The sequence below is a fragment of the Balaenoptera physalus genome, assembly GCF_965194825.1.
Source record: "Balaenoptera physalus genome assembly, chromosome: 1".
Lineage (NCBI taxonomy): Eukaryota > Metazoa > Chordata > Mammalia > Artiodactyla > Balaenopteridae > Balaenoptera > Balaenoptera physalus.
The window spans coordinates 108393089-108406862 of NC_138882.1; the positions used below are offsets into that span (position 1 = coordinate 108393089).

The 13774-nt window shown below is 34.0% G+C and overlaps 1 protein-coding gene across 3 annotated transcripts in view; it reads right to left on the reverse strand.

Moving 5' to 3' along the window:
• The window catches only part of AGL (amylo-alpha-1,6-glucosidase and 4-alpha-glucanotransferase), a 101694-nt gene that overhangs the window by 5728 nt on the left and 82192 nt on the right, over nt 1-13774 (reverse strand). For all 3 annotated transcript variants that reach the window (XM_082451877.1, XM_082451875.1, XM_082451876.1), the window contains exons 28-33: nt 10556-10691; nt 9094-9206; nt 8019-8230; nt 6724-6821; nt 5091-5178; nt 4848-4981 (exon numbers count right to left, since the gene is read on the reverse strand). In XM_082451877.1, coding sequence (XP_082308003.1) covers nt 4848-4981; nt 5091-5178; nt 6724-6821; nt 8019-8230; nt 9094-9206; nt 10556-10691 — 781 coding nt within the window. The remainder of the gene's footprint in view (nt 1-4847; nt 4982-5090; nt 5179-6723; nt 6822-8018; nt 8231-9093; nt 9207-10555; nt 10692-13774) is intronic.

Below are 13774 nucleotides of genomic sequence, written 5' to 3' on the forward strand. Positions count from 1 at the left end.
AAGAGCTTAAAGAATGCATCATGAGCAGACCTGATATAATAGAGGAAGTCCTTAGGCAGAAAAAAATGATACCAGATGGAAATATGGATATTCAAAAAGAGATGAAGAACACTGGCAACTATGTATTTATAGAAGACTTTTTTCTGTATTATTTAAATATCCTCAAAAGATAACTGATTGAAACAAAAATAATAACAATGTAGTATGGGCATTATAATATATGTAAAAGCAAAATAGATGACAATAATAGCATAAAGGTCTGAAGGGAAGAAATGGAACTATACTATTTTAAGGTTCTTACAGTACACTTAAAACTCTATATCTTCACTTGAAAGTAAACTATGATAAGTTAAAGATGTATACTATACACCTAAAGCAAACATTCAAAAAACTGAAATAAGAATAGCTAATCAGGGCTTCCCTGGTGGTGCAGTGGTTGAGAATCCGCCTGCCAGTGCAGGGGACACGGGTTCGAGCCCTGGTGCGGGAGGATCCCACATGCCGCGGAGCGGCTGGGCCCGTGAGCCACAACTACTGAGCCTGCGCGTCTGGAGCCTGTGCTCCGCAACGAGAGGCCGCAATAGTGAGAGGCCCGCGCACCGCGATGAAGAGTGGCCCCCGCTCGCCAAGCCCTAGCACAGAAACGAAGACCCAACACAGTCAAAAATAAAAAAAAAAAAAAAAAAAAAAGAATAGCTAATCAGCCAACAAAAGAGATAAAATGGAAATAAAATAATCAGTCTAAAAGAAGCAGGAAAAAAGAAAAAGCTAACAAAGAACAGACAGGATAAACAGAAAGCAAATAGATTTATACTTAACCATATAAATAATCACATTAAATGTAAATGGTCTAATCATCCCAATTAAAAGGCAGAGATTATCAGGCTGCATAGACAAATAAGACCAATTATATGCTCTATGTACAAGAAACCTACTTTGAATATAAAGACACAAAAAGGTTAAAAGTAAAAAGATGGAAATATATATATCATTGTCACAACTAATCAAAAGAAATCTGGAGTTATAATAACTATAAATGGAGTATAACCTTTAAAAATTGTGAATCACTATATTGTACACCTGTAACTTATATAATATTGTACATCAACTATACTTCAATTAAAAAAAACTGATTCACACACACAAAAAGAAATCTGGAGTGCTTATATTAATATCAAACAAAGAAGATTTTGGAGCACAGACATATTGCCAGTGATAAAGAAAGTCATTTCATAATGATAAAAGGGTCAATTCATCAAGAGAACATAATAATTCCAAACACTTATGCATCTAATAATAAGGCTTCAAAATACCTGAAGCAGAAACCCATACAACTTCAAGGAGAAATAGACAAATCCATAATTGTAGCAGAAAATGCCAATACTCCTCTCTAGGTAACTCACAGAACAAGTAGACAGAAAATCTGTGAGTACTTTGTATAACACTATCAACCAACTTGACCTAGTCGACATTTTAAGAACACTCCACCCAACGACAGCAGGAGGCACATTTTTCACTTGCAAAGAGTTTAGTGACCTAGTTAGAACATATTCTGTGTCATATAATAAGTATCAATAAGTTTAGAAAGATAAGTCATATTAGATATATTCTTTGACCACAACAGAGTTAATTTTGAAATCAGTGACAGAAACATCTCTGGACAATTCCCAAATATTTGAAAACTAAATAACGCCTTTCTAAATAACACATGAGGCAAAGAAGAAACCAAAGGGGAAAACAGAAAGTGTTTCAACTGAATTAAAAAAAAAAACACAACACATCAGAATTTTGGGGTATTGCTAATTTAGTACATAGTGGGAAATTTATAGCACTAAGTACCTATACTAGAAAAGAAGAAAGGTCTTTAAATCAATGACCTCAACTTACACCTTGAAAAAACAGAAAAAGACAAATTAACCTGAAGTAAGTAGAAGAGAATAATAAAAAGTAGAGTAGAAATCAATGAAATAAAAACTGAAAAACAATACAAAAAAACCCCCGATGAAATCAAAAGCTGGTTCTTTAAGAAGACCAATAAAATTGATAAGCCTCTAGCCAGGCAGATCAGGAAAAAAAAAGAGAAAATACAACTTATCAATATCAAGAATGAGAATATTGACATTACTACAGATTCTATAGACAATATAAAAAGTAATACTGCACTTTAGATGAAACCATTTCTTGAATTGTGACAAGTATTTTTGATCTATCTTTTCATTTAGTCTTGACAGCAAGTAATGAGATATTATTCTCATTTTATAGATGAAGAAATTTATTTTAGAGCAGTTAAGTAACTTGCTCAAAGTCACATGCAAAAATAAGCAGCAAGGACAGAATTTGAAATCCAATCTGAATCCAAAGCTCATAGTTAAAGCATATTATGCTATCAAAAGTAGCTACAGGAAACAGTAAGAAATAAAAATGGAAAGGTAGTTTGAGAAAAAATTGTGGAAACTAAAGAATTTGGATTTCGTTCTGTAGCCAGTGGGGAGTTACTGAAGATTTTTAAACATAAGATTAAAATTGTGAGTTATATTTCCTCAAGATTGATATTGTTTGGGGTAATATGACAAAATGGAGAAAAGAGAGTGCAAGTATGGAGGCTATTGCCTAGTCCATAGAAAAGGTTATGAGTTACAAATCAGGCATTGGCAACAGAAAGGAACAGGGTGGGCTGTTAGAAGGAACAGAACTAGAATCAAGTCTCGACAACTATCTGGATGTTCTGGAGAGGTAATGAAGTAAAATTAAAAAGTACCTGGGGTGTTTGAGCTTGCAGAGCATGAATAATGGTAATACGGTAACAAAGATGGGAACTATAGGAAGAAAAAACGTGTGAGAGAAAATGAGTGATGGCAGAAGGCCATCCGAGGTAACAAGTTTATCAGGTAGCTAAAAAGTAGAAGTGGAGTTTATGAAAGTTCAAAATTACCTGTAGAGTGAAGATGTGAGATTAGGTGAAATGTAACAGAAGACAAGGTAGATAGAAAAGAAAGGAAGATCAAGGATAGATTTTTGGAGAATGAACATATTTAGGTGCCAGGAAGCAAAGCCAGAAAAACAGTAAATAGAGCCAATAGTGTAGTGGTTAAGAGCACAGCCTGTGAAGCCAGCTTGCCTGGAGTTTAGTGAGAGCTCTACCAAATTACTTGCCATTTGACTTTGTATAAATTACTTAACTTTCTAAGCTTAATTTATAAAATGGAGATAGTAGCTCATATCTTGAGTTAGTATCTTGTTTGTGTTACATGTAGTAATATATTAATCCTCAAAACAATACCAGCACATCCATTTAAGATGAGGAAACTGAGGCTCAGAGAAGTTAAGTAACTTTCCCACAGCCACATAGCTAGTAAGTAGAGATGTGAATAACAATAATAGGATGATAACAATAGTAATAGCTATTTTATATAGTTTTTTGGATGAAATGAGTAATGTTATATGAATGCATTTAGAACAATATCTGAAGACAGTAAGTACTCAATAAATATTATTTGCTATTATTATAGTTGTTACTATTACTAGGTTAACAAGGGAAACCTAATGCTGTGGCTAGCATAACGTTTTTCATGAAAAGAGGAAAGCAACAACGTCAAATACTATAGCCAGGTCAAAGAAGAGAACTGAAAGGAAGTCATGGGATCTGGGAACCAGAAAGGATCTTCTTGAGTGGCTTCACCAGACTGGTGAGGGCAAAACAAAAGCCAGATTGTACGTGGTGATGACTGACTGGGTGTCAGAAAAGAAAAAAAAATGCGGTTAACTGTATAGAAAATGTACTGAAGAGAGAACAGAATGATAAAACAAGGCTTGAGGCAGGAACAGCATGAAGGGACTTTATTTTAGGATAGGCTGACAGATATCTTTGTAGCTTAGGAAGGAGGGATCAAGTGGAATACCAAGAAAGGATAACTATTTGACAAGGTCATGGAACAGGTAGGAGGGATGTGATTATAGGTAAAGTAGAAGAATCATCTCTGCAGTGCAAGATATTCTTACTCCTCGTGGAAAAAAAGGAAGAAAGAGAAAAGTAATGCAAATATTGAGAAATACTTTGGGCAGTAAAGGATGGAATATAAGAATGTTCACATCACACAGACTTCAGACTTAATCTCTAGATGAGGTAGAAGTGTGACAGGATTAGGGTTTCTGTGACTATACTTAAGCTAATGAAAATAAACTTTAAAAAAAAAGAAAAATTTTGACAACATTCATGTTGCTAGATGGAAGTCCCTCATGTTCTTACAATAGAGGAGACAAAACTATGTTGTTTATGCATATTTATGCATAATTATTCTGAGCAATAAGATGTACATATATCTAGGTTTAATCTAGAACTTGTGAAATTAAGATACCTTTTGACTGAGTTATATCATCTTATAAAGACACATAACTCTGATACTATTTATCTGCTAATAATTAGGACAAAGGAGGTGACAAATGGGTTTGAAATAGTCAAAACACCAACACTGATATTTTAATTATAATGAAATCATTTCTGAAGATTATTTATTGATATATCTTTAAATCAGTTAACTCAAAAGGCCCAGCCTGAGACTTTTAGTTTTTGTATTTATCTTGTGTTAACCTTATCCAAAAATATCAGCTAAATTTTAAAAACCAGACTATTCCACCACATGTATAAATCATGAAATATCAAGTCTTTAAATTAAATAACAACCTAAAATAATTAAAAGAAGGTAAAAATTACATAGAACTTGTGTTAAAGAGTAAAGCTTTCAAATTGCACATAGAATATACTGAAATGAATTCTAAGGAAATGCCATTTACTAGCTAATAAATTGACTAAACATTAATTTTGAAAATTACATGCCCTGACGACTTACCTCTCAAGATGAACATAATGTCGAGAAAGAACATTTTTAACCAAAAATATAGTCTTTGAAGTAATCTCGGGACCCATCAATTTGGAAAAATATAATTTCGCACGAAGAAAATACCCAACAGGCCACAGCCACTCCTGAAAAAGATAATTTAAAAGTGAAGGAAAAAAAAGAGCTGTGAATATCAAAAATTCTTTGAAAAATAACTTTAATTGAAAACTCAAAGAAGAAAAATTAAATTCTTACAGGTCCTTGGTGATAATTGAAACCTTTAGCAAGATTGTAGTTGTCGTTGTCTAAGGCATTGTCATAAGTTCCACAGTAAACCATATCACTGCAAAATAATTGAAATTTAGGTTAAAAAAAGATCAGGCATTACACAGAAAGCATTACAAAAATTTCCTAATAGCAAAGGTAAGAACTAATCAAATTATTTTGTTTTCCAATCTCTAGACTAAAGCTCATCATCCATTTAACCTTAAATTAGTACATACTGAGTTCAGAATGTGTTAGGGAATGATTAAGAAACACTTACTGCCTAATACAAAAAATATAAAATATTCAGATACCTTGCCTTCAAGGAGGCACTAAATATTGGTTGAATTTAATTATTTCACTAGGCCTCTAATATACTTATAACAATTAGAATATACACAGAATAATTTGAATTAGTAAACATTAAAGATAAGGTTTTATTAATTATAATATATTGGAAAGGTTGGTTTTTAAACTTCTCCATAAAGTTATTTTAAAATTAAGTAAAATTGGTACATTATTAGATTATAAATAGCAACTAAATGCACACAATTTATACATACTTACAAATTAAACAAAGTTACAAACACTGCAACATTTAATAAAAGACAGTTATCTACACTCTGTTTAGTTAAATTATTACTTTTTTTTTCTTTTAGTGAGATAGATAGAACTTGCAACATGAGTAAGCTTTTACTGTGGGTTTTAGTTTTGACCAGTGGTTCTTAACACCTCTGAAAATATTGAGAATACTTTAGAATGCAGGTAAGTACACACATACAAAATTTTGCATCTCAAGACTGAAATGAGTACACAATAAGTCAGGAAAAATCTACAAAGGTAAGGGTACTACAAAAATGAGGATCTCTCATACATGAAAGAGAAAGCAAACTGATGATGGGTATCAAGCTTTAAAGCAAAAAAGTAGAAGAAAAACAGAAAGGTCATTAGAAACTCAAAAAAAATTGAAAAAGAGAAGAAATACAAAATGAGATAAACACATAATCATAAAAACAAAATTATTTATTGGTTTCAATAAAAACAGTGGTGTAATTACTTAGAGAGGATGGAAAGGGTTTGTGACAAGGTAGGACAGTTAAATCCTCATCTGTCATCGCAAGCAGTAAGCAAATAATGTCTAATATTTAAAAGAATCAAGAAACAGCTGCAAACACATACCATTTAGAAATATGGAAGGACTACAACGAGTAACAATTTAGAAAATCAAGGTTGTCTCTGAGGAGACGATACATCTATATTTCCAATGTTCATAATAATCATGCATGACTTTTACAGTCAGAAAAAATAGGCATTAGAAAATATTCATGACATATTAGTTTATAAAATTAAAATTCTTTTATTGATTATTGAATATAGGACAAGCCAAAGGCATTTTGAACACTGATGTTTAATGAAGATACAAAACGTATTTTTAAAAATTCAGTTTGCAATTTTAGAGATTTTATTGATAAGCAAAAAAATTATGGCTTGATGCAATAAAATATCCACAACATTCTTAATACTTATACTCCAACTTACTCTGGATCCAAAGTTTTCATGCCAATATGAATATAATTGCATATTAAATACAATATGAACAACATTCTTAATACTTATAACTTACTCTGGATCCAAAGTTTTCATGCCAAGAGGACCAAGCAATTTTTTTTCTGCAATCTCCAAAGCTTTCCATGCTTTTTCTGTAGTAAAGAGCTCAGGGGCCTAATGAGTGTTAAAAACAAATATACAAACTTTTTAAGATCATAGAAGAATTAGTGTCCACCCACTTTGGAAAACAGACTATAAACTTGGAAAATAACAAAAACTTTAAAAATACAGTGCTGGTCAGAAATCAAGTGCAGATGCCTAATCAGACCTAATCCTATCGGGCCGACTTGGAAGCGCTGATCTTGGCCTTAGAGGTTAGGAAAGCTGTTTGAGGTGATTGTTTCCTTGTGTCACTTAAGAAAGTATACTAGCTCCAGAATGAAGCTGTCACAGCTACAGTGAAGGCAGAACACATTTAAAACCATATAATTCATTCTTTAGAAGATTTACAATAGCTTCCTTTAAGTTCATCTGGAACCCATGTTTTGCTTTTAGGGTCATAATATAATACAGAAGGATTTGTACTCCAATAGCATGAGTAAATTTACTTGTGATGTAGAGAAGGAGAGAAAGCATTGGTGACTAAGAATCTGCATTAATTTTAAATGTTAAATGAAATCAAATGCACACTGAATCAAAGCTACCATTATGTACCTTAGTATTTTTTATTCTACTATAATTAATAATACTACATTTAATACTCTTTTTGACAAAGTGGCAACATCTAGGCGGGCATAGAAGAACACATACCTTCTCTATTTTACTGTATTTTTAGACTAGGTATAGAGAAAATAAGGAGAGTCTAGAATTCTTGGCTAGACAGAACTAATTAGTGCAATACAACAAAGAAAATGGAATGTGAATTGAAGCTACCCATATTAGTTCATTAGTCCAGATGTTTCCAACCAGTGTGCTGAGGCACTGGTCATGGCACAGGTGTGCTGAAATACAGACACCCTCTGCTTCAAGACAGCTGGGTAGGGCCTGGGGCTAACTGAAGCAGCTGGATCTGGCAGCAACCTAATCGATTTAGGCCAGCATGCTGTACAAATATCATCATTTTCTATGTGTGTTATTGAGAAGAACTTCATTAGTCATCATCCATTATTTTCTATTTTTTGACACCAAATGTTATAGATTAAGGGTGATATGCATAATGCTTTATTCATTAGAAAAGACCATATAAAACTAGCTGGTAAACAATGCACTTTTTAGCAATTCGATGAATTTGAAAACAAATGGGAGTAAAGAAGTAAATAAACCCTATCATAACATTTTTGAAATTTGAAAAGAACAGAACAAATCACTTACCACAACCATTGCTATGGTAAAATTAGGCCTGAGCTGGTAGTCACACCAAGGGCTTGAAGCTCCATAACTATCTTTGTATATGCCACGTTTATGCACCAGATTAGAATGCTTTTCATTGACATCGGAAGGGTCTTCTGACACATAAAATAACTTTTCAAAGTTATCTTGTATTTTTCTGTTCCACTCATCATATGAGACTTTCACAACTTTTCCTGAAACATTACAGAAGACTTGGTAGTTTTAGGCATTCAAAGAAACTCATACATTCATTTAGTTACAGCTAAAGAGTAATATTTAGTCAATAAATTATCCACTTTTTAAAACTGTCAGGGCCTTTTGAAGAACACTACCCAGAAATTAAAAATTATCTTTCACTGTATTACCAAAAAAGGATTAGACTCTAACAAATGATCCCAGATCATTTGTCTTTGTTTGGATCACTCTTACAGTTGATAAAATTATCGTTATTGAGCACTTGAAAGGAGGCTAGTCCGAATTGAGAGGTGCCAGAAGTATATACTGTATTTATATATATATATATTTATATATATATATACTGCATTCCAAAGACATAGTACCCCCCAAAAGAATGTAAAATAGTTCATGAATAATTTCATATTGATTACATGTTGAAATAATATTTGGTATATATTGAGTTAATAAAAAATATAATCATAATTAATTTCACCTGTCTCTTTTAACTTTTTTAAAATGTAGGTACTAGAAAATTTTAAATATGTATGTGACTTAAATTATATTTCTATTGGACAGCACTGTTCTAGAAAAAGAGATGTAAAGATTTCATAATTGTTCACCAAAACTCGACTTGCTCACAGTCATACTGAGGAAAAAAAATAAGTATGATGCTCTTCATATCTCAGTTCAAAGTTGCTATAAAAATATGGTTAGTAATCAGGTTTGTTGCAATTTTCATACTAGTAAACTAATGGTTTGTCTTTCCCCTTAATCTTAAGGGTTTTCTAATACTAGTTCATTGAGACACATGATGATTACGTAGGTTAAGAATATAGACAGTACATTTGGAGTTTCTTTGTAAACAAAAGAAACAGCTTACCATGTCTTTTTACTGTAACTTCATGATAAGGAAAAATATTTTTTTGGGATAATTCCAGCAACCAACGAACAGCAGATTTACTCAGGCCCACAATTTCCACAGCAGACCCATCTCTAAAATTAAAAATAAATTTTACTCTGTGACAATGAGTAAATTAAGCACTATCTAAAGGGCATTCAGGGACTTCCCTGGTGGTGCGGTGGAAAGACTCCACGCCCAATGCAGGGGGCCGGGGTTCAATCCCTGGTCAGGGAACTAGATCCCACATGCATGCTGCAATGAATCAGAGTTTGCATACCACAGCTAAGGAGCCCGCGTTCTGCAACTAAGGAGCTGGCGAGCTGCAATTAAGACCTGGTGCAACCAAATAAATAAATAAATAAATAAATATTTTTTTTAAAAAAGGCATTCAAAAAACAGCTTTGAAGAATTATATAACTAACACATTATAAAAATGACTATCTATAAAAAAATCCTCACTTTATAGGAATGTGTACTGCATATATAAGAAATTGTGATTCACTTTGCTATACAGCAGAAACTGACACAGCAGTATAAAGCAACTATACTCCAATAAAAAAAAAAAGAAATCATTCCTCTTATTACTTTGCTATTGCTTACCATCTTAATGTATTTTTAAAAAATTCTATGGAGTAGAATAGAGATTATGGAGTAAAAGGAGATAGCTGCTGGAAAAAGGCAGAAGTAGGAGTCAGAGAATACTGAGATAGAGTTGCAGCGAAAAGATAGAAAATACGGGATATTGGATTGAAGAAAGCCAGGGAAGGTGAACATCATAATTTGAAAGCTCATTTTTAAGGAAAATGAAAGGGAAGTAGAAGATCTAATAATTCACCAAAATAAACAGGGTTTTAAAAGAATTTGTAGAACATGTAATGACAACTACTATTCAAGAATTTTTTTTGACAATTCTGATTGAAGATAAAATTTGGAATAAGAAAATAGTTTCTCAGACTTGATACTGTAGTAAGAACTTGAAATCATAAAAAGAAATGATGGGATAAAAGATTTAAAAATTAAGGGGAAAATGTTCAGAAAGCGAAAGGATTTCATAAAAGACAGGACAACTGGTTGTTTCCTATATTTACAAAAGATAATAATAATGAAATACTTACAAAGAAAACACTTCATGTTATAAAGAAATGTCTTAACCATGGGGATAGTAAGTCATACAACTTTCCTTTGAGGTGCCTTGCAGGTAATCAACCCATGAGAACATCCAGAAGAGAACAGATAGCTTTACTTGATGACTTATATCAAGAGGATTGTGTATGTGTATATTAGGGGCGAGAAAGGAGTGCATGGAAGGGGAAGTAGGGGGAAGGAAGGAAGATTTTGACTGATTTAACATGAAGATTTCATGGTTAATAGAATAAAAGATTCCACAAGTAAGTGGTTTTACAAATGATATAACTATATAAGCAGTAAAAATAAACACTACCTTGGAGTGGCTGGGATTCCTTTGTTTCTAGCTCTGTCACTTTCTCCCATTTTATCCATCCACGTACCGCAATTTAAGCGATTTCCTCCATAAACAAATCCTGTTTCTTCATCAACCCCTGCAGTTATATTAAAACCTACAAAAGAAAAATAAAACATTTATAAAAATATAATAAATTAGGACAACTACCCTAGAGAGCAATCTGGTAATACCTTAAAAGTTGAAGATGTGCATATTCTACCACATAATAATTTTGTTTCTAGACATACACTCTAGAGAAATGCTTACCTATGTGAACATGGAGACACATACAAGAATATACATTGCAACGCTGCTTGGATTAGTAAGAAAATAAATAACTGCTGAGAAGAGGAACAGATAAACCCTAGTCTAGTCATATAATGGAAAACTCTCTATACCATTTAAGATTAATGAACTAGGATTTACATAAAGCAAAATGGATAAATCAGAATGACTGAGTAAATAAGTTGCAAAAGATATGCAAAATAAGATGCCTTTTCTGTAAACGTTTACAATATAGATAATACTAATACATATAACCATGTATGTCTATATGGCTATATCTAATATGATATTTGTATAAAATTAGAAAACATGAAATACATAATATATATACATTATACAGTAAATACTATGATATACCAAATATATGCTACATAATATATATCATATGTAACTTACACATACTCAAACACACATAAACACACAAAATACAAAAACATACATGGAAATAGTAAATCCTGATTATAGGTTGGTTGTTAATTCTAGAGAGTGAAGGAAGAGAAAGAGATAGAGATGAAACTTTAGCTGTATCTGTGGTGTTTTATTTCTTTTCAAAACAAAAGAGAACGATCTGAAGAAAATCTGGCCAATGTTAATATCTGTCTAATTTCAGTTCTAGGTTCAAAGCATAATTTACATCATTATCTGTATGTTGAGATATTTCATAATTAAAATTAAAAATTTAAATAACTCAGAGATGATGAACACAGATGCAAAAATCCTCAACAAAGTATTAACAAACCAAATTCAACTTGAAAAAGCATACACCATGATCAAGTGGGATTCATCCCAGGGATGCAAGGATGGTTCAATATTCATAGATTAATCAATGTGGTATCTATACCTTGCATTAACAAATTAAAGAATAAAAATCATATGATCATCTCCACAGATGCAGAAAAAGCTTTTGACAGAATTCAACATCCATTTATGATTAAAAACTCTCAGCAAAGTGGGTATAGAGGGAATGTACCTCAACATGATAAAGGCCACATATGAAAAGCCCACAGCTAACATCATACTCAATGGTGAAAAGTTAGAAGCTTTCCTGCTAAATTCAGGAACAAGACAAGGATGCCCACTCTCACTGCTTTTATTCAGCACAGTATTGGAAGTATTGGAAGCCACAGCAATCAGACAAGAAAAAGAAATAAAAGGAATCTAAATTGGAAGGGAAGAAGTAAAACTGTCACTGTTTGCAGATGACATGATACTATATACAGAAAATCCTAAAGACACCACCAAAAGATGACTAGAGTTCATCAATGAATTTGGTAAAGTTGCAGGATACAAAATTCACATACAGAAATCTGTTGCGTTTCTATATACTAATAATGAACTATCTGAAACAGAAATTAAGAAAACAATCTCATTTACAATTGCATCAAAAAGACTAAAACACCTAGGAATACATCTAACCAAGGAGGTAAAAGACCTGTACATGGAAAACTATAAGACATTGATAAAAGGAATCTAAGATGATACAAACTAATGGAAAATATACAGTGCTCATGGACTGGAAGAATTAAATTGTTAAAATGACCATACTATCAAGGCAAATTACAGATTCAATGCAATCCCTATCAAAATACCAATGATATTTTTCACAGAACTAGTTCTAAAATTTGCACGGAAACATAAAAGACCCCAAAGAGCCAAAACAACTTTGAGAAAGAAGAAAAAGATTCCCTTCAATGGGGGATCAAGATGCCAGAGTAAAAGGATGTAGAAATCACCCCTCTTCCCAAAACACATCAAAAATATATATACATTCGGAAAAATTCTCATGGAAAACTAACTGGAACCTGGAAGAAGAACTCCTTCACAACCAAGGCTGCAAAAATGATTCCCATGTAATCAGGTAGGATGAAAAGAAAGGCATTGGGTTGGAACCTGTGCCCCTGGGAGGGGAATAAGGGAAAAGGGAGATCACATGGGCAGACACTCACCCTGGGAAGTGAGTGGGTAGAGCCACAGACTGGGTGTCCAAGTTCTAGGGTCCTATATGGAGAAGACAAGCTCCCTTGGCTGTTTGGAGAACTCCTGGGACAGACAGAAAGGCTTGAGAAGCCCAGATTCCACTTGTGAGAAGTATGTGGGTGCTGGCTTTCCATAAGGCAGGGTGAAGAGAGAGGTCTATCCTAGTGGCTATTGCCTCCTTGTGCTCCCCAATCTGAGCTTGAGTAAACCCCATGGCCCCACTCACTCCATGCCACAGCTTGGCACTGGATTTATGGCAGCCATGTCCTGGGAAAAGACTCCATGCAGGGACACAGAAGGCAGTCTGGGGCCCTGGACTGTGGTCCAGGTAGGGTGGCAGTGGCCATTGTTGGCACTTACTCAAACAGTTCCAGAGAAGCAGCCCAGATTTCTGACAGGAGTGAAGCTGCTTCAATTCCCACAACCACAATGCCATGAATCCCAGTGCCAGCTGAGTGAATGCTTCAGCCCTGCCTACTCCATGCCATAACCTTGCACTAGATCTGGGATGACTAGAAGAGGGGAAAAAATGTGACCTTGGACTGTGTCTGAGTGGATGCCTACACAGGCAGCACACTGGACCTCTGTAAGTGCATGAGCCCCACTTATTATAGCACCCCCCCCACCTCTGGGCAAAGGCCCCAGTGTGGGGAGAAGGAAAAATACACACTTAAAGGGAACAGAGCCAACTCAAGCCTGACCTTCAGGACACCTGCTCCAGAAACTTGGGAGCAGACCCTGACCCTGAAAGGGCAGTGACTGCCACTGAGCAGAGAAGAAATCCCACCTCACACCGTGTGTAGGCTCTAGCTCCTACAAGACCAGCCACACCCCATAACAAGGTGATAGTGGCCAGTACACCCTGAGGAAAGACGTGGCTTGTGTCCACATCAAATCCAGCCCTCACACCAAAGATATTTGGCACATGTAGTCCAC